This window comes from Pholis gunnellus (assembly GCF_910591455.1).
Source record: "Pholis gunnellus genome assembly, chromosome: 3".
In the NCBI taxonomy this organism is placed as follows: Eukaryota; Metazoa; Chordata; class Actinopteri; order Perciformes; family Pholidae; genus Pholis; species Pholis gunnellus.
The window spans coordinates 12,185,349-12,206,829 of record NC_136529.1 but is presented as its reverse complement, the minus strand read 5'-3'; the positions used below and the strand labels follow the sequence as shown (position 1 = coordinate 12,206,829).

Sequence of the window (21,481 nt, the reverse complement as noted above, 5' to 3'; positions counted from 1 at the left end):
GTATAATGATGTGCAGGTTATTGAAGGAGTAAAACAGAGTGAAGGCTGGTTTAGACGGAAACTATAAAGCTGAGAGTATTTGTTAGACAGCTGAGGTGTTGTAGAGGATTATTGCCTTGGGCAGGAACTATTGTATGAAGCAGTCTGTTAGAGAAAGAGCTCTGCTGTCCGTCCAGTAGGTGGTTGAGAGGGGGGGTCAGGGTTATCCATAATGGGAAACAGTTTGTTCAGTGTCTTTCTCTCCACTACAACTTCAAAGGTGTCTGGTGTGCACCCAATTACTGAGCCAGCCTTCCTAATCAGTTCATTAAGTCTGTTGTTGTTGCCGACTCCAATGCTGCGACCACAGCGAAGTACAGTGCACTGGCCACAACAGACTTATTGAATATTTTGAACATCTTGCTGCACATGTTAAAGGCTCTCAGCTTCCTCAGGAAACGGAGTAACTTGTTGGTTTACGACCAAATATACCAAATAATACCAAATACTAATGATGTTCCAATTGTGTTTAGCGCTAATTAGCTGATGTTAGCATGCTAATGCACTATGAACATGATAAACATTACACCTGCTAAACATCAGCATGTTGTCATTGTGAGCGCTATAGCATGCTGCCGTTAGCATTTAGCTCAAAGCATCACTGTGCCCGAGCACAGCCTCACAGAGACGCTCTCGTGCAGGTATGTTACCTAAAAATGTGGGTCAACCTCACACCAATCATTGGAGGTGGCAAATACCAATTATAAAATACTCAAAAATAATTGTATTTCAAATACAAGTAAAATAAATACTGTGCATCCCCAATTGTAACCCTTTCAAATATGAAATAATTATTGTTACTAGGTTTTTCCATTCGGATTATTCAATAACACATTTTGTATGTTAAAGTCTAAGAGGATAACTTTAAAGCAGCTATTGTTGCAATTCTAGATACATTTACATTATTACTGGACTACTAGCATGGCTGTAGGTCCTTAGTTTTATAGGCCTGAGCAGGTAAAACCATCCAGTATTTTACAAGAAAATAGCAACAATATGAGAAATATCTGAATTTTTTTCATATCTCTTAAATTGTTCATCCCACAAACCCTGAGCTCTAACTTGCGACCTCTTAGAGGCTACGAACCCCCAGATTGGAAACGAGGGATGCCTCAATCTAGTATGCTGAAACCGGACCTTATTAAGTGGATCAGGCATCGGCCATGACAGGACTTCATCCATATTTAATACAGAACAATTCAGTGTTTGATCGATCAGTTATTCATTCAGTCATGGCTACTGTAGACTGTTCAGATTTTAAATTTGGGGTAAAAATCCGTATTGATGCTCTACAGCCTGTGTGTTCATGTGACCAGGACAAAGATAAAGAGACAGGCTGATTTTTGCAGTAATTTATTTTTACATTAAAACATTACCCACAAACCTCAGCTGCAGCTAAAGCGCACTAAAGTGTGTTCACACAATGATGGGTGCACAGCGGCCATCATCAAAAGACACAATCATCATTATAATCATTAAAAGTGTCATAGTTATCATAAATCATTTTAACAATTCACGTCATTAACACCACCACCACCACCACCACCACCACCACCACCACCTGTAACCCAACACCACCTGACAATAATCTCCTTCTTGATATTCAAACAGAAAGTCTCTAATGAAGCAGAGTACTGAAGTCTGCAACACAGCAAACTGGGGTCAAATTTAAGCATTTGTTTTGACGCAGCAGCTGGCTGGGATTTTCTCCTCAAGGTCTCAATCAGAGAAAAGTAAAATGACTTAATCTGTCCTGTCTAAACCTTCTGGTAATTATGATCATCACACATAATTACACAAATCCTGTTTCGCAAAACAGATTTACAGAGTGATCTGGATGTATTTGCTGAGTAAATCCCAGAGAAAAAGACCTGTAGATCCGCTTCAATAATTTGCAGCTGCTTCCCATTTGACCCTAGTTTGCTTCATACTGCACATATCGGAATAACATCCTACAAAAACAAGGGCACTGCCCCAATTTTCTTTTACATGGACAACACAGACAACACACACACACACACACACACAAATGCAAAGATGTACAGCGGCAAAGGAAGAGTGAGATGTTCTTTTTTGGAGATTTACCAAAGTTCTATCTGATTCTAAAGTGTTTTGTAATAATCACTTTTTGGCCGCTACATGGGTATGCTCGGAGAGCCATATGGCTTTAGCAAGCACAACCAAAGCTGGATTTAAAAATTATAGCTGAACCAGGCTGCACAAACCTACCCGTGCACATGTCCACCCACCCACGGCTACATCTCTCAATATGCTGGACCTGGCCGAGCGAGCAGAGCCTCTTAGAGCAGATTCTGCAGGACCTGTGTACAACTAGTGATGAACAAGAGCACTTGAGGCACCTGGGGCGAAGAAATAAACATGGGTGAGCCTCAGGGGAATTATCAGAGATCCAGACAGCAGCAGCCTTGGGAACGCCAGTCACACAGGAATAGCACATTTAGCATCCATTCATCGCCATTTTCCTTGATAATTGCCACTTCCCAAAGTATCCAGCTTGATTTCATTTATAATGATATGATTTAAAATAAGAGAGCTCAGTCGGTCTCTGTCGAATTTTAGAGTAATAATTCATATTTTAGCCTTTTAGATTTTCAAATCTGAGAAGTTAAGCTATTACAACAATAGGGCTTTTCACAGTGCACTTAGCCGGGGGCGGAGGGAGCTTTCACACCGGCACATTCCAAAGAGGGCTAACCCTGACTTTAGCCTCGGGCTTGCATGTGCCGCTCCGGAGCCGGGTCAGATTTCAGTTTGTGGGGTTATCTCCTGAAAATCTACTACACACGGGGATAAAAGTTGCCAGTGTGAAACCCGCTCTGAAGTAAACAATGGGATTCGCGTCATGTTTTTGTTGTCCAATCGGAGCAGTCACACATCACTCTAGAATGTAAACATTAGTCACATGTTCCAACCGACATTTAACCCAGGGCTAGTAGAAGTGCAGTGTGGATCGTAGAGCCCCCGGGCTTAGGTTAACCCTGGGTTTTAACAATGTGCGTGTGAAAAGCAGCAAAGTCATCCCCAGGGTCCAGCTCCTAGCCCAGGGCTAAGGATAGCACAGCAGTGTGAGCAGCCTATAGGAGGTCTCCAACTCACGGGGCTATCTACGCAGACTGCACGGTTTAACATTCTTTTGATCTGAAGACAAAATGATCAAACAGCATGACTGAAAGCAGACATGTACTTGAATTCAACACTACAGTGGACAGAACAACCCACAGGTGTAGCGTATGCTGATGACTAGCATACTTGAGGTTATGCAGAAACTTAAACATGAGCCAGCATGATGAGAGACTGTTTTTAACCCTTGATACTTTATATACAAACAAGCAAATCCTCACTCCATCAGCAGCAGCATATTTCTGGACAACCTCCACCTCCAAAACACACATGGGTAGGGCTGGGCGGTGGACAGGCACGTGGATAATCGCTGCTGCACGTAGAACAAGAGCTTACCTCGCCAGGATAAAGACTGAACAGACACATGTGGATGTGACCCGCAGGAGGAACCGAGGTCACGGAGTAAAAAGTGCCAACAGACCTGGAGTTCAAGGTCTACTGCTGGCCACACAAAAGCCGAGTGCTGTCAAACACATTCCACACACACAAAGCTAAGCCGACTGTACAGCACAGAGAAGAAGACTGACCCGTCTTCAGTGTCCTCTTGCCCCGAAAGAGAGGAGACGCCAAGTCGGACAAGCCTGGGGCTTGATAAGGAGAGCGGTGCCCCCCCCCCCCCTGAGAGTGTGCAAGGTGGGCCTGGGGCTTTAAGAGGAATCACTGCCACAGACGCCAGAAGAGCCCAGGGGTCCCTCCGTCTCCACTTAGTGTCCTCTTTTCAATTAAAGATGTGGAATGAGGCTCAAGTGCACGCCATTATCGTACGGTCGTTTCAAGTCACACAAAAATAACAGCGCGGGTCTTAAGAGCAACATCAAGCACGACTCTGAACTGAACTGAAAGAAAGAAACATTTCACACACCCTATTAAACATTTTTGAAAAAGTGATTTCTGAAGAATCTTTTGAAGTCCTGTGAATCATCTGTCAGGACAATCTCGACCGCAGACGTGTGATGCAGCTCTTAAAGGCGCACAGTGTTGATACGCAGCGGCTGCACGTTCTTGCCGTTGGCGTGGCTCTGGCCCGGGCTGAAGTAAGGGAAGACCTTGGCGGGGAATTTCTCCCGGTAGGTATAGAGCCAGGACATGTCGTCTGCATTGTAGAAGATGAGCAGGCCTTTGTGGTAGTCTAGGTACACCCCCACCTTCTCCAGCTTACTCTTTACATTGAGGCGGGTCCACGGCTCGGTGCAGGCGCTATACTGGTTGCCGTCGTGCATAACGATACAGTAGAAGCCGCGGCTGGGCTGGATCTGGATGCTGCCCTTGCGGCTGACTGTCTCGTGTGCCACACCGATCATCCACTGGGTCTTCTCCGACACCATCACCTCCCAGTAATGGACGCCCGACACGAAGCCTTCAGCGCCCAGCACAGACACCTCCACGTCAAAGCGGCGCGGGGAGTCCTGCAGCGGTTGTGGATGGAGATTCCCGTAGGCCACTATAGTACAGTCGTCTGACAGGATCAGTCTTTGATGGGCTGTTATGGGGTCGAGGGTCAACGCTGCTGGCACTGAGGACGAGACAGTTTTAGCACAAAGAGTCAGCAAACAGTCAGCCTAGATAAACAGGCCAGTCATGGATACAAGTAGGGAAAAAACTAAACAAACGCATCAATATGTTACGACTGAGCTTGGCCAAACAGCAAAGCGAGGAGGACTGCAGTGTCATTCTCAGAGCCTCATTTTTCTTAATCGTTGCAGAGGCTGTGCGAACAGTTTTATGCTGAGGCAGCGAGTAAATACATCCAAGCTGCTCAGGCACTTTACAGGAGAGGTGGGGTCAAGGTTATGGAACTGATCTCTGAAACGCTCCCAGAGAAAAAAGAAAATATGTACAGAAAACTCTTTGACCAGCAGGTCACTGGAAATGGTTTTGGTTTTATTTTCTTATCCAGCATGGACAAGCCAGCTTTCTTCCCGTCTACTTTACTAGTCCAGTAAACGCTGCCGTCACTCAGCTGCCCGTCCTCTCAGCTCCTCAGGAACTGTACTGCTCAAGTCTAACATTGTATGTGAAATCCCCGTAACTCAGTGGAGGCCAATTAAATTTAATTTGCGACGCTCGAAGCATTGAGATTTTTTTTCTTTGCATTTTTGCTTCTCTCTGTTATCTTTGACAATAGAGACTGATAGTAAAGATGGAGAGAGTGCAGGGGGAGATGGCATGCTGCAACAACAACAACGTTTAAAATGCGCCTTGTGCTGTGTTCACACTACAAGCGACAGAGCTAGCGACAAAAGGGCCGAGCTATTTTGTCGACAAGTGTCCGTTGATGTGTTGCTCACGTAGTTATGTCATTAACATGCACCGGGGAGATGGAGCGGAACAGGGGGAACAAAATATACGATTGGTCGATGCTTCGCCGCATCACTTGAGCGCTGAAAAAAAAAAAAAAAAAAAAAGTTGTGAACTGCTAGGTATTTTTCGTCTCACAGCAACAACGGGGGCGCAGCAGTAGATCTGTTCCCACCACAGGACACTATTACAAACATTGTATCTTTACAGAAACAACGTCCAGGTTACTCTGGATGGAGCGCCTCACTGTGGGCAGTTTCTCGTTACAGCTAGAGGAGGTGATCAAAGCCATGCCCTGTGGTAAAAGATGACGCCACCGACTGCTGCTCGACTTTTATTTCAGGAGGATGAGCAACATTTTATTTGTAATCTGTTTTACCTTCGTGCATAAACTAGAGTCTTCAAAGTCAAGTGCTCTCCAGGGGCTGCTAGTGTAGCGCAATATCAGACCACAGGAAGGGTGCAAATAATACAGTGAAGCAGTAATTACAGCGACGGGAGGAGCTGCTCCAGCTCGCTCCACAGGCTCCGGGGCCCGTAGGAGGCCGTTTCTCAGTGCAGTTATGTGATTTTAGGGAGAGAGAATCGGCACCCGTGTTTGCTTATTACGGAACCATATCAGGCTGAACAACAACAGCTTGTTCTCTTTGCTCTCAGGAAAGAGAGGGAAAGGCATTCTTTCAGTTCCTCTATATTTATATCAGGATAAATGGAGGTGAAACGTCTGGCGCCCGGCCAGCGGACAGGACAATGCCTTCTCTAGTCAATGACATCTCCAGTGTTTGCTACAATCAAGTCATTAAAATTTCATAACCTGAGTGCCTCTTTGTGTCATACAGAGAAACCTGCAAGCGTACACACATCAGCGGAGAAACCATTTATCCTGCTGAACATGAGAAGGGCGAAGAAAAAAAAAGAAAAGAAAAGCACAACGTCTGGTAGTTATTCTCGCTAACCCATCAGTGACAGCGAGGGATGATGGGAGGAATGTCTTTATTTCGTCTCAGGCAACCGCTGGTGATGGATCGTAACCAATTGTTCCATTTGGCAGCCAGTCAAGGGAGACCAAAAAACTGCATGCCCCCTCCACCCTCCCCCTGCCCCTCCCCCTCCACCCTCGGCCCAGTGGCGGACTGAAATGGGAGAATTGATTGAGGGAGTAAAAAAAAATACCTCAGCACATTATTCTAAATAATCTCCTGTGAGTGAGTGATGGCTGTAGTGCAGAGGGAGTCGAGCTCCTCTAGGCAATGACAAACACAGAAGGGCATCGTCGTCCTCTAGGTCCGACCAAAAAGGACAAAGCATCCCAGCAATCCTAATTCAGTGCAGGATCAGTTCCTGCACTCTGTGTTTCTGAGTCACACATTTAGCTACTGAAGCTAAATGAGATAATCAACCTGTTTTTAAAGGAACATTTTGGAAAATGTTTCTCTCTTGCCGTCAGTGAGATGAAAAGACTGATACCCCCTCTGCCATCTGTCTATTAAATAGAAGTCTACAGCCAGCTAGAAGATGGTTATCTTAGCTTAGCATAAAGACTGAAAAACAGCTTGCATGGCTCCGTCCAGAGGTAACACAATCCTGCTACAGCATCTCTAAAGCTTGCTAAAGAAACAGCAATTAGTGGTTTTAAATGGGCTCCTGGCCTAGAAATACACCAGATCATAACGGTGTGTAAAACCCACAGAATAAAGAGAGGAGATATAAAGTGTGAGCTATAGAGGTGCTGGATTGTGTTACATTCAAACAGAGCCATACTAGCCGGCTGTTTCCAGCATTTAAGAGAAGCTAAGCTAATCGGCTGCAGCTCTATATTTAACACAAGAGAGTGGTATCGATCTTCTCTTTTAATTCCTGGCAAAAAAAAAGAAGCCGATAAGTATACCATCCCTTTAACTCCTGCAGTGCTTTATGCTAAATTACAGTATATTTAAAGTATATAATGTATATTTTCTAACATAAATCTCCTGTTCGTCATGGACACATACCTGGTGAGATATCCTGGAAGAGAGACTTCCATATTGTGTACTGTAAGGGCCCCATGTACTTGGATGTCGGGAAGTCTTCATATGTCAGATTGGTCTCATGTATCTTCCCTTTAATTCTGGGAAAGAAAAAAAACAGAACAGATCAATAACAGACTAAATCTAATTTGCTGCTCTTTCCTTAATAACACTGCCTCTGGTTCAAACCACAACGTCGCTGCTCCAAGTAATACCCTGGTTTGTGACTTTGAAATGTGTCATTATAGAAATTGAACAGCTGACAAACTGCTTCATGAATCTCAAGCAACTGAGACAAATGCATCAGGGAGAGGGAGGGGGGGGGGGGGTTCAGCTCTAACGCCATTACAAAATGATTCAATATGAACCTCCACATGAATCACTCAGCACACTCCTACATGTAGTCCAGAGTTCAGGCGGGATATGGAGTGGGTTGCTTACCACGTTGAGATCCTGAACCTAACGGTGCGGTAAGTTGAAAAAGGGAGCTTACTGTATACGTTTGTGCATTACGTTTTTCATGGTATATTGTCAGACAACAGGGAATGAAAATATTGCAATGTTTGCAAAAAAAACATTCAGTTTTTGAACGATAGAGTGAAATGTACATTGATCATACCTGCTTGTCCATCATATATACATACATTTACAATCTCTTCTCACACATAACATCCACCTCCAGTTTAGAAGAAATAATAGCAAAGAAACCCGCTTAAATCTGTCACTCTTGCTAGCTCTATATTCAACCTCATTAATCTGCTCAAAGATATTAAACTGTTCAATTAAATCGTCCTCAAGTACCCCTCCCAGATTAAACACTACTGCTGGCTTATTCCCGGCCTAATGCACCATCTGTTCACACATAATCTGATGCTGTTGCTCAAATCTGTACTTTCTCCAAAATGTAAGCAACTTTACATTTCGCAATAGCAGAGCACACATGTTGAGAGATAAAATCCTTCTAACATGACAGCAAATATCTTACAGTTAGCTAAAGTGTTGATGCAAGACTTCAAGAGTTGATAAAAACCTGATCCTTCTTGAAGCAAATGTGTTTACAACCACATTTCTTTTCTTATCGGACTGCAGTGACGATACTGGGACTGCTTTAGCAAACTCAGAGCAGGTGAAGCACCTCTCAGATGTGACGGCTATTCCCTCCAGGAAGTCGTGCCTTCCCGTCTCGTTGAGGCGCTCCTGCAGGATCTGGATGCCCTCCTTGACGTCGCGCAGCTGCTGGCTGTAGCGCTGGATCTTGTGCTCGATGTCGGACAGCTTGCGGGCCGTGTCCATCTCCAGCTCTTCCAGCATGCTCTTCTGACGCTCGCGCAGGAAGCGGTGAAGGCGTTCGAATGCGTCGCCGATGGTTGCGCGCAGACTCTTGGCTGAGGACTGAAAAAAAAAAAGGTGGTTTACTTAAAAAAAATAAAAACAGCCAGACTATTTATAGCCAGTTAGTCATAGTTAGCTGGGTTTGTTGAGTGGCTGCCTCTTAATTAGACACGGGTCAGTAATTCAAGGGCTCTAAATTGTGTTAATATTACATTAACATTCATTGATTGATTACATTTCTATAGATTTTAAGTGGCTCACTGAGAACAGTGCGTGTACAACCTCCCACCGAGGGAATAAAGTAGCATTCAAAATGTTTTAAGAAGGAGAAACAAACAACAGTGTACTGTAACAGAAATAATCCCAAAAAGACGACCAGGACGGGAACAAGGACATCACCGCCTGTGAAGACGTCCGATTACCAGACCGGAGGCCGGACAGAGAAGCTGAAGCTATTACAGACAGAGCCGAGCAGTGTGCAGGCGACAGCAGACTGAAGAGAGCAGAAGAAACTGATTTGTTACTGAAGAGGGGAAATGGGAAGCTGGACATTAAAGAGAATGAATCATCGGAGTGTCAGAGAGACAGAATGAGAGCCTTTCAATTAGAAGCGTCTGAATGAAGTCCAGTCTTTGCTTTCCTCAGAGGTTTCATTAAAAGTTTCCCTGTCATCGCTTTACTGAAAAACCTATACTTGTGTTTGTAGAATAAAATGAAATCAGCGCATCAAAGAGCAGCTCCGAATAAGAGGAAATGATCTAAACAAGACATTTTGAAGAACCTGGCTTAATTCATCTGTTGGGAGTTAAAAACACTCCTCTGATCTTTTCAGGATTTAGGAGCTGTGATCTGAGGTTTAATTAAACTGGCCGAAAAAATTCAATCAATCCTTCAAACAGCAGGCGCGTTCCTCCTGTTCGCTCACAGACCAGGGGGCAGGTATTCTCACTCTGCCTGTGGGAAACCTTTCAGACGACCATTTCTCTTCAAGCATGAGAGCTATGACATTAAGGTGGGCTGTACGGCAGCCCTCCTACCTAGTTGAGAGTCGAAAAACCGGTGGTGTGGAGAAGAAGGAGGAGGAGGAGGAGGAGGATTGCAGCAGCCCAGCTATCAGTCTCTGAGTGATGTTGCTGCTGCTTTGGCCCAGCGGGCTGTGAGGCACTGAGAGGGTGTCTGCAGCCCTTGGAGACAGGAGGCTGGCTACCTTACAGGGAAGCATGTGATTATAAAGTGAATCCCTGGTGGGCCTGTGAATAGGACACGATGTCTATCCTTCAGACGACAACCCTCCAGAGCACACGCGAGCCATGGACCCAAATTGGTGTGCGAGGCGGGCACATTCGGTTTAAATGACAGCCGGGCTGTCGCAGGGATTTCATCTCAATATTAGCATAAGAAACTGACACGCAACTGGGCCATCAACATTAAAAAAAAGGGGAAACCCACTGATTTTACACAACAAAGTCCGTTTACAGGTCTCTAGGCGTACTGCTGTATATGTGTAAATAAAGCCGTGAGTGAAATCTGATAAATTGCCTCGAATGATGTCACTCGAGTCAGCGTCGGTTGGGGTTGTGGAGTTAGAAAGAAGTGAGCTCACCCGACCTCCGCACCTCCGCATCTCTGCTCGAGGCTTCAGCTACTATAACACACATGAATCTTCGCCTGAACTGTCAGCGGTGGAGCTGCATTATGGGTAATTTACATATACCAGGCTTCAACAAAGATGAAGAATGTGTGGAACAAATCTGACAATATCTCTGGCTCTGCAACATTGATTTTTTTTATCATTTTTTTTAACTGTCCATTATGAGTCTGACAATGTTATAGAAATGCAGGGTTGATGGAGAACTCCTTTAACAACAATGAAGAAGAAAAATGACAAACATTTAGCGAGATGAAGAAATGCAGGGAGACGTTTCATTGTCAGCTACAGAAACACATCAGAGATCAATGTGGTCACAGTGCGGCTCCCTTCCAGGCAGAGCACTCTGTGCAAATGGATGTAAATCTAATGAGATCAGCTCAATTCCACTGAGGAGTGGGGGCGGCTGAAAAGGCCTACATCGAGCAGTCAGAGTGAGTCAACGGAGGGGCTGAAGCGCACCGGGCCCGGCTCCCTTTGGCAGGAAGAGAGAGTGGCGCTGTGACGTCGGACAGCAGGTACAGAAACAGGAGAAAGATGAATGTACTCCCTAAATGAAAAATAACGCTGACGGCTGAGCCATCATGTCTGCCAGAGACCGTTCCCTGGTCAGAAGCTTCACCGTCACTACAGGAGAGATTAGAGACGTACATGAGTGGAGGGGTGACATATTGACTGGATGATCACGGCCCCCTGATGTAAAGAAAAGGTGTCCAGATCAAACAGCCGCTCAATAAACCAATTTTACGTGTCGGAATTTATCGATTGGTCAGAATCGGTTTGGAAGAACAGATTTATAATCAGTGACTGAAAGACTGCACATGTTAAAAATACGTGTCTGTTTCCTGCTCATATTTTATAAGAACTCATTTTACTAAGTGAGTATTACTGTCTCATCTGGATATTTAAGATGCGAGCACGGATGTCTTGTTTGAATAAATATCCACACAGTCGGTTATGACGGACTTCTGATCCCGTTTGTTGGTGTATAATTAATGACTCGTTAAAAAAAAAAAGGGGAATTCTACCAATTATTCTCTAGTTTCTCGATTAAAATGTTAATTGTTTTGAATGTTAGAATATAATGAATCAAATAACGAATCGACATCACACATTGCTTAAGCCCAAGATGGCGTCCTAAAAACGCAAATATTAGAGCTGGAAACGATTAGGCGATCATTTTATTGTAATTCTTTTAACTTTTTTAAGTGAAAATGCTAAAAATATTCAAATGTATCTTTTGTTGCTGAGCTGATAAATTCTGTTGATCTATTAATCAATGAATCCATGGATTGTTTGAGCTCTAGACCTGACAATTAGTGCTGAAACAATGAGTCTGTTTATTGATGACTCTTAAGTTGTGTATCCAGTAATAAACAATCCCTGACTCCAGCTCCTAAAAGTTAAAGATTAGCTGCTTTTCTGTTTTATATCTTTTTAAACTGAATGTTTTTCACTATTGTGGGATAAAGTATGACTTCACTTTAGGCTCTGGGGAATTGTAATGGCCATTCTACACTATTTTCTGACATAGCGAAACGAATTGTATTCGCAGCTGTATGAAGCTGATTGAATGCTGCGGGTGCCGCTCCATCAACGAGAATTGCTTGTTTTAAAAAGCAGAAGTGTTTCGGTACCTTGGTCTCCGTAAGTTGCCTCTGCAGGAGCTGCAGGGCCTCAGTGTGTCCCTTCTCACTGTCCTGCAGGGTGGCCAGCTGCTCCTTCATCTCCCTCTGCAACACAACAAACAACAGGTCAGTGACTGATGACTGGAGCTCAACGGATCGGAACACAACAACACATTCAATGTTTCTCATTAAATACTGCATGACGTCCTATTTAAAATGCTCCACTTCTTCTTTGCTCAAACAATGTCTCAAAACAGTCAGTCGCATGAACATTTTTTAGCAAAAACAGATATTTTTGCAACTCCATTCCAATTTATTTAAATTGTATTATTTGTGTAACCGCTCTCTTTGCTCGGGGTACGAGGCAGCAGAGATTTAAGGCTCAGCTACAAAACAAGCAAGGCAGATGGAGAGCGAGATATGAAAGAGATGAAACGCAATCTCTGGAGATGTTGGGCTGTGTCGGAGAAAACTGGGTCTCATCTCCCGTCAGGCACACGCTGGCACAACCTGCACCACTCAGCCACCTTCAAGTCTCCCCAAGGCAGGAAAGAGGCTCCGCAGGAGCTGGCTGGGACGCCTGCTGTCACGAATGGTGCAGAGTTTTTGTGCAGGTCCCATGTGCCAACATCCGGCGCACTCAGATTTAGGTTTTAGGATAGAAGTAGTTCGGCAGATTCCCTCCCTTAACTAGAGACTTGTTTATACAAATGTACAAGTGCAAGGCTCACGGTACTGCACTTTGTTATGCAGCGCTTGGCTGATATTTTTATACTGAATAAATAATGAGAAACGAAATGGTCGAGAGTTTTGAAATTCAGTGTCTCGCTCAAACCCTTCAATGTGTTGATGGGACACATGTTGGCTCTTGTGAAAATATAGCATTATAGAGAATGAGCCATCGTACCCAGGTATGTGGGGGACGTACGAACTTCTAGAATGAACAATAATATACAAACAACTACACAGTCTGAACTACGGCAACATATCATAAGGTGCCAGACTATAAAAAGTATTTTTGGTGATTATATAGCATTCTGGTAAATATCCAGAGGGTCTGGATTTATTCTCATTAATAAAAGTGGTGAGTAGACAAACGGTAAAAAAAATGAACTTCAGGGAAGAACACCATTACATTCAAATGATACCTTTGTAAGTTTCCAAAAATGGGCCAAAAGCACAAATGATTATGCACAATATAACTGCAAAATAAACTGAATGTATGCATTGGACAAAACAAAACGAAGGGAGCAACCAGGCACAAGCCTCATATATTTCTAACCCCCAGCGTTAAGCCACTCTGCTGCTGGTTTCTCTGCTCGTGTAACCCGTGTGTCACACAGCGTCACCTCCCCTGACCACTAACTGCGGCAAAAAACCACCAAATAGAACTGTCAGCTTAGCGGGGCTAATAAAGCAAACATCACTCCGCTACCGGGCTGAAATAAATGCCAGAACAGCTCTCCGCTGACAGGAAACATACATAAGAATTGATCCATCTCGAAGATTAAAAACAGGTTCAGGTAGAGAGGGGGGAAAAAAAATAAAAAATATGTGTGATGTATCAGAGAATACGTGACCTCGATGATTAGCTGCAAAATGAACAAAAGGAGCAAATGTGGGATGTTGAGCATGAAGCATGTTCCCTCTCAAGGACAGAAACAGTGGAAAACAATGGTTGGTGCAGAGGGGGAGCGTGACTCTCCATGCTAATGACAGGAGTGCGGCAGGCTCAGCAGGCTCTCCGCCTCATCACCACACGCTTGTCTGCAGCAGGTCAAAGGCCGCTCCCACACACTGAGATAGACCAGCACTGACAGACTGGCAGAGAAAACATGCTCCTCCACTCCTCTGCTGCACATCGTCTGTCTGACTGACTGACTGGTCAGAGAGGGGCAACTCTAACTGCTGTCGCCACGCCACGAGATGGACCAATCAACATCTTAAAGCCAAAATAATGATGAACTTCATTTTAGATTCACATTGTCCGGGAGTTTCGAATCGTGCGTGTAACAAACTGGATACAACCACTCTGAAGACAACTCGTGGGCTAAAATTAAACGCACTGTAGAAATTAAAGTGAAATCAAGCAGGCAGTTTAGAAACGGCAAAACTCAGCCTCGGTGAAATCCTCTTCACACACTTTAAGGCCATAAACCTCGTCCATAACGTGCCATTACATAATCCTCTTTAATCTTCCTGGAAGCGAACACCGTCCTTTGAGTATCCTACAGATGGGGGATTTTCTGTGATGACATGTAGCCGAAACTGAGAAAAACAGTCACAGCTGTAGTGTCCATTACTACACATGGGCAAGGAATTGGGATCTGAATTGGATGTGATTCAGTGGCATCTCGAGGAAAAAGCTTTATGATGTGATGAAACAAAGACTCTGACAGGGTGTGTGTGTGTGTGTGTGTGTGTGTGTGTGTGTGTGTGTGTGTGTGTGTGTGTGTGTGTGTGTCTTTGTGTTGTGAATGGAGGCGTCTCTCTCCTGTCCATCACGTCTGGCCATCACAAGTCTGACATGACATTTCCCCAGGACATCAAGATTGCGGGGAAGTGGGGGTCATGGCTGTGGGATTTTAAATTTTAAATACAGTTCATCATCATGCTGTCATTCGCTTCTTCCTCTCCCGTCAGGTTAGCAGCTCTGGTAGATATTTACGAGTAAATAAATGAATAAATAATGGGCTATCAGCAAGATTCAAAATGGGCTTGGGGCTTAAAATTCCTCAAACTTTCCTTGCAGCTGCGAGCTTGATTATATTCAGCAGCTCGTTCAGGATTGAAAGAGCATTATTGGCTTGAAACTGCCAGCCCAGAAGAGGATTGAACAAAACAACATGCAGTGCCACAGTATGAATAATAAAAAGCCTACAGGATGGAAAACTTCCTCTTACACACAGACAGGACTAGCTTCCAGGGATTTTTATTCACAGGCACTGATGAAAGGAAAGAAATAAACATATAACAAATTACACTTGCAGCTCATCTTCTGACTGGAGGACATACAGAATGCAGAGCCAACGTGCTACTTAGACGTATAATTAAAGTGGAATCTCTTTCATCCATTTACCATTAGATAGGGACTCAAACCCCCAGCAGAGCCCACAATCACTCAATGTACTGCAAGCCATTTTCACAAGGACAGTTTGGCATAACCTCCGTCGAGCTGAGGGTGTGATTCTGTCAGTTAGCAGAGCGGGGTGGGTAAATAAGGACGCCAGCCAAAAACAAAGCAGTGGACACACTGCAGCCGCTACAGTGAGGCTGTGAGCTTCATGTGCTGGTTGTAATGTAACATGGACCGGGTATGAAATACGTCATCCACGACACAATGCTTTGATTACACGGAAGTGTTCACCCCGCACGCAAGAAAAGGTTTGGTTTACTTCTATCAAATGATCTGGTTTGGTTTGTTGTGGTGTGAAATCATCACCTGAACTCCAGCGAGGTCTTAAAAACCGGGCTGACGAGGAGGGTCTTGGGGTCAGACTTTGGTCCACAACAGGTTTTTGTGACAGTAGATGTTATTCTATCATGAATTCAAAGCTACACTGCTGTTAAATCTGTCCGCTGATCGTTAAGTTTAAAGAGAGTTCTCCCCATCTCCAGGCGATAAATTGACTCTATTCATGAAAGAGTTGATTCATTATTGAAGGTTCAAGGTTAATTTGTTGTCATTGTACAACACTTTGTAAAGGAAGTGACTGTAGCGACCACAAAGTAACCATCCATCCATTATATTATGATACATAATGCCTCTTGCTTTTCCTGGTTCTACTTTCTTACTTATATATACGCATTATGATACATAATCGTACCTACCTATATACATGTTATGATGTATAACCGTACCTACATATATCTATATACGTTATGATATATAAATGTATATATACGCTATGAGATATATTCTTTGGCGCATGCAATGATGATGCATCACCAAAACCGTCCGATCAATGAGTTACGAGTCAGTCCATTTGACTTCATTCTAAGTGTAACATTTGTTGTAATATTCACTCCTGCTACACCCCGGGGGATTTCATGGATTCCTGGCGGCAGGAAGAAAAAAAAATAAATGAGTAAAACATCAAGAGGAAACATCAAAACTCATGTCATTGTTAGATTCAGCAGAAAGTAAACATGGCACATGCAGGTAGAGAGGCAAGAAACAAAACAGAAAACAGTGCAGAGAGCCAAGAGTAAATATCTGCCAGTGGACCAAAAAGAAGTGGAATTCTACAAAGTGCTGTGGTTTCTAACTAGAACACAGAAGACAGGAGCGAAAAATACACAAATGAAACCGACAGTGAACCATCTCATGAACAGGTTGTCCTGATGAAACATGGCGACTAGCCTGTGTGCGGACCTGTCCTCAGGACCGCAGGTCACCACACTCGATGACGAACCGAGTGCAGCCTGAAGACACTGACACAGTGAATGAGCTATAAGCGGACCTCGACAAGCAAGCGGCAACTACTGACGTCACAACCACAACAATATGAGCTGTGATACGAGCTGAGGTCCAAGATTTTTTTAAATTTTATTTCATTTCTCTCATCTCTGACGCACTGTTCTTACAAGGACTGCCATTCAGCAGCAATAATCTCTGGGAATATAACACATTGTGGAAGCACGCAGCCTTTCAAAATATTTCTTATAAACAAGTCATCACTCTCGCAACAGAGGCTGATATAGTTGAGACCACTCACGAAAAAATGTTTCACCTGTCGGTCTGGTGTGATGGCTGCTTGCCCCCCCCCGGGCACCGGGAGGTAACCAAATAAAAAAAAAAAAAGAAAAAAAAGAAATGCCGTCTCAATGCTGCAAACTCTGGTGCATCTGAGCACAGACATCAAACTGAGCTCAAGCTGCGGCTTTACATGCTGCAGCCGTGTTTCCTCTAGCATCAGCAGAGCCGGCAGCCTCTCTGGGGGGACGAGAGCATCCCCACAGCCTGAGCTCAGTCAGCAGAGCAGGCAGAGGCCAGCTGAGCCGACTGCACAGCCCGGGCTCAGAAAGCTGCAGGACAGACCAACATCTGTCCTAGTGAGCCAGAGGCAGGCTGAGACGGCCTGTGCAGTACGCCGGCATGTGTGCGCATCCACTGCACAGCTCCGGACTGATGGAAGACATGAAAGACCATCGTTATTAGGACGGCAACTAATAGTTATTTTCATGATCGATTATATTTCCGACTCATCGGTTTCGTGCTGAAAAGTCTACAAGATTGTTTAATTCATTGATATAAAATGAAATGCCAACAAGTTTGACAATCTATTGATTGATTGAATTGAAAGTTGAAGTTTCCAACTTCTCAAAAGTCAGGATGTGCTGCTTTTCACTGTACGGCACGACTGTAAATTGAATTTGTTTGGTTTTTGGACTGTTGGTTGGACAAAACAAGAAACTTAAAGAAGTCACCCTGGGCTCTGGAAACTACTTTCTTTAGTCTATCTCGACACCTAAAGGTGAAATTGTTTTTTTTGAGTAAAGAACAAAACCAAAGATAGAGTTTACATTGATAAAACAAAGGGGAAAAAGCAGCTAATTGTCATATAGAAATAACAAACAAAGAATGTTTTGCATTTTTGCTTGATAAATTATTTAAAGAGAATTTTCCAGGTCCATTTTCATCCACCTGTAATTATAGTGCAATTACAAATGTCTTCAATACCCATTAAGTATAATTAGCTGACAACTTGTAAAGACAAAAAGGTGAATTCATCATCTAGCTTTATTAACGAGCAGCATTTAAGACATGTACTGCTACAATATCAGCAGCATTATTAGTCTGCTGTGACTGACCCTGGGTCAGATCACAAACGACCCCACTTTTACTACATCTATTGTACGGGAAACGTTTGGTAACAGCAGTGGGGATTATTGGAAGCGTGGATCCTGGCGGCCTCCTCCAGTCCTGTGAATATAGGGCACGTCATGTAAATGATGAATGCTCGGAGGCTGCTGCTGCTCCACTTCCTGGAGCGAGGAAGGGCACCGAGAATGCAAATGTTTTACCCCAAACAGGAAAAAAACAACAACACCGCATGTCTGTTTTTATACTTTTCATCCTTGAAATAATAGATTCATGGTGTTTGATTGGCTGACAAAGGTCGACAGAGTCCACACACTGAACTATAGAGTAGTGATAACAGAGTGTGTGTGTGTGTGTGTGTGTGTGTGTTATTATCACCAGGGAAGCAAAGTAGCTGGACGTCTGATGATTTCAAGAAAGGCAGACGGGTCTCAGAGCCGTCAGTGTTAAGTTTGATAATCTACACAGCGCAGGACAAGCCATTTAAGAGGAACAAGGGGTTTGTTGTTGGCACTAGAGTGGAAATCCGAGAAGTGTCGCGCGATAAGAGCGAGCCTGCTGTTTGCAAAGAGTCACCAGCTTGACAGAAGCCACTCAGTGCTTCACCATTTGTTACTGCACAACCAGCTCAAAGCTATTCAAATACGAGGCAGAGGTTAATACAGTTTTTGCAGCTGAAGATGGAAATGTATTTGACAGACAGACGCTTTAAATGCTTACGGGCCTAATATGTAATTTCAGAATACTCTCACCACAGAAACCAGCTTCAACCCATCTCTGAAGAGCCATTATTCAACCCTGTCAAGAGCGAGACGCTAATCTTTGAGAGGGCTATACATCACCAAAACAGGCAACCGGTGACAAAATGTCACATACCAGAAAATGTACTTTCTTTAGGCCTGCGGGATTAAATACAACCCGAAACAAACCACAAGATTCTCCCATCAATCACCAACACCTATACTTATCATGGGATCATTAGTAAAACTGGTTTAAGAAGCTTTATTTGGAAGCTCCACCTGGATGAGGAGAAACCACACCGTTATCAAATATATTTGTAGCTTTTTCAACTTCTTTCCTTTTTAATATTTTGATTGTCGCTTCAACTACAACTTCCACTGTTTCAGTGTTTAAACAATCTCAAAAGTTTCAACCAACTTTTTCTTTAGTTTAGCCTTTTTCTAGTTTTGTTTTCAAGGGTCATCCGCCAGATCGCTAGTCCCATGCAGGCATAACAACACCGCCATGAAGACCTGCATTTCCTGCTCACACCATCATCTCTTTCCCTCTGCACGCTGACTTCACTCTGAGGACACACTGAGTAAACACACCCTGAAAATGACCCTTGGATATGTATGGTTATGATTGCCAGCTGATTTTCTCCACAAACAAATACAAGCTTGTGTCATCATTAAAAAAAAAAAAGGATTAGACAAACCTCTAATAGTCAGCGATAGTCAACATGATGTTAATATAAAACCATGTAGCAATGTGCCAAATCACCTTGTGCCAGTCAGCGCCACACGGCAGGGATAACAACCAGATGTGTTTGTCTCTACTTCATCTTAGCGGCATGGGCACAGCTGGAAGCTCTTCGGTTACAGCTCATGTGTTTGCACTACGCAGTCGTGTTTGTTACGGCGCACCAGCAGCTCTGTCCAAATAAAGTGTGCTACTGCTGTAGACCCCCCCCCCCCCGACATAAAATAAATATTTGGGACGTGTGCCTCTTTTGTCAAGTCACACTGTAGAATAACAGGCTGTTTCTAAAGAAGCTGGCAGTTAAGCTCCATGAATTTTAAGAATAGCCTTCAGTCAGGTCTGCATGTTATTAAATCCCCTGATGATTTCCAATAATCTACATATTGAAGCCTGGATCATCATATTTTAAAAAAAAACAACGTAAAATTAAGGCTCAGCTCGAGCACGGAGCAGTAATAATAATAATAATAATAATATATTTATACACTGTATATATATATATAATCCTAATTATAGGCAAACCAAGGCTGTATACACAGCAAAGTATTGTGTGCTGTGCAAATAAAATACAGAAAATAAAGAATTCCGAGTACTTTAATAATCAATACTACCACAGTATAGAGAGACAAGGTAATTCACCTTTTTAAAGCTAGTTTCTGTTTCACTTGCTTCAGCCAGACAATTGAATTTTCTACAGTGGATTGTTTTCACTGGGCTCCCAGCTGAATGTACTGTGTATCTACTGCTGGACAGGAAGAATTGAGCAGTCACTTAAACCAAGATGACACATGGGAGCTGTAGTTGTTGAAGGCTTTGTTAAAATGGCACTACTCAAATCTAACGCAGAGCACAGCAGTAGACACCAAGTCAGCTTCAAATATGGACAGGAAGTTGTTTGTTTTTAGCTTTTCAGAAAGACAGATATTCTATATAAGATAATGGAACAGACACTAATGCAGCCTCTTGAGAAAATGCTCATCTTTCACCACACAGCATGGCTGGTTTTAACGTGAAATCACACGTTTGTCCACACTGGCGTGTTACGGTAGCTTTTCACATTAAATAACAATACAAAAGAAAGCGGATAAATCTTTTCTTTCCCGTCCCGGTCAGCAAACCCTAAAGCTGTGCTTTCATATCGACATTTTCTTAACATCATCTTCCAAACTTTAGTGCCACAAAGCCCCCCAATCAGGATCACATCACTTCAAAAAGTTTGAATTGTGTGATTCAATCACTCTGGATGCCGTTTTCAAAGAGCTACATTTTCAGGTCTCAAAAACATCAACTTAGCGTGGACGAAGAGCCAAAAGGACTTACAATCAAGCAAATAAACCAAACAGCTCTGCCTTTTATATATTTTTTAACCACCATGCCTTGTAGGAGGAGTTTTCTCTGTCACTTCAATATATGAGAGCGCTGATAAGACGGATGTTCGGACTTTTTCCTGATTCAAGCTGGAACACTTCTCACAGCCCTTTCAAAACATTCTGACAGTTCACAATGTTGACGCTTGATGAATGCTCACTTGTTTTACAGCTGCAGTTATTGTAAGTCACAGCGATAAGAGCCTCTGCTAAACGCTTAAACTGTGAACAGCTGCTGGAGCAGGAAACCACCGTTAATGTGCAGACTGTGGAGCGATGATGATGAGTGGAGGAACCAGGGCGAGGACAGACAACACAGCTGGCTGCTCCCCACTGATTAGCCTGACCTTGTATGCACGCTAAATGCATTGTGGGAAATAAGCAAGCTCGAAGATTACCTGGCCAGAGAAACTTCAATTGGCCATACATCACATTAACAGGCAATTTAGGAGTTCTGGTGTTTAAAACGGTTAATGAGGATATCACTCATTGCGCAGGCCAAACCAGGGCAGTCATGCAAAACCTTTATTCACTGTCAACGGTGTGTTCTGCCCTTCCATACACAATCACAAAAACTGAATACGTTTCGCAAAGACATGTTGGGTAATTTGACACAATTTCTCTAATCCCAAAGCTAAAACGACTGAGATTGAGCGTGCCTATCAATCATCTCCGGTCCCTCTCATTTAGACAAAAGCGGTATTTAACAGGTAAAC

The 21,481-nt window shown here is 43.5% G+C and overlaps 1 protein-coding gene across 1 annotated transcript in view; it reads right to left on the bottom strand.

Annotated features, from left to right (window-relative positions):
• Positions 1–1,614: 1,614 nt before the first annotated feature.
• The window catches only part of trim62.1 (tripartite motif containing 62, tandem duplicate 1), a 29,129-nt gene continuing 9,262 nt past the window's right edge, over positions 1,615–21,481 (bottom strand). The window contains exons 3-6 of the mRNA XM_079157073.1: positions 12,102–12,197; positions 8,620–8,876; positions 7,470–7,585; positions 1,615–4,693 (exon numbers count right to left, since the gene is read on the bottom strand). Of these exons, the coding sequence (XP_079013199.1) occupies positions 4,143–4,693; positions 7,470–7,585; positions 8,620–8,876; positions 12,102–12,197 (1,020 nt within the window). The 3' untranslated portion in view covers positions 1,615–4,142. The remainder of the gene's footprint in view (positions 4,694–7,469; positions 7,586–8,619; positions 8,877–12,101; positions 12,198–21,481) is intronic.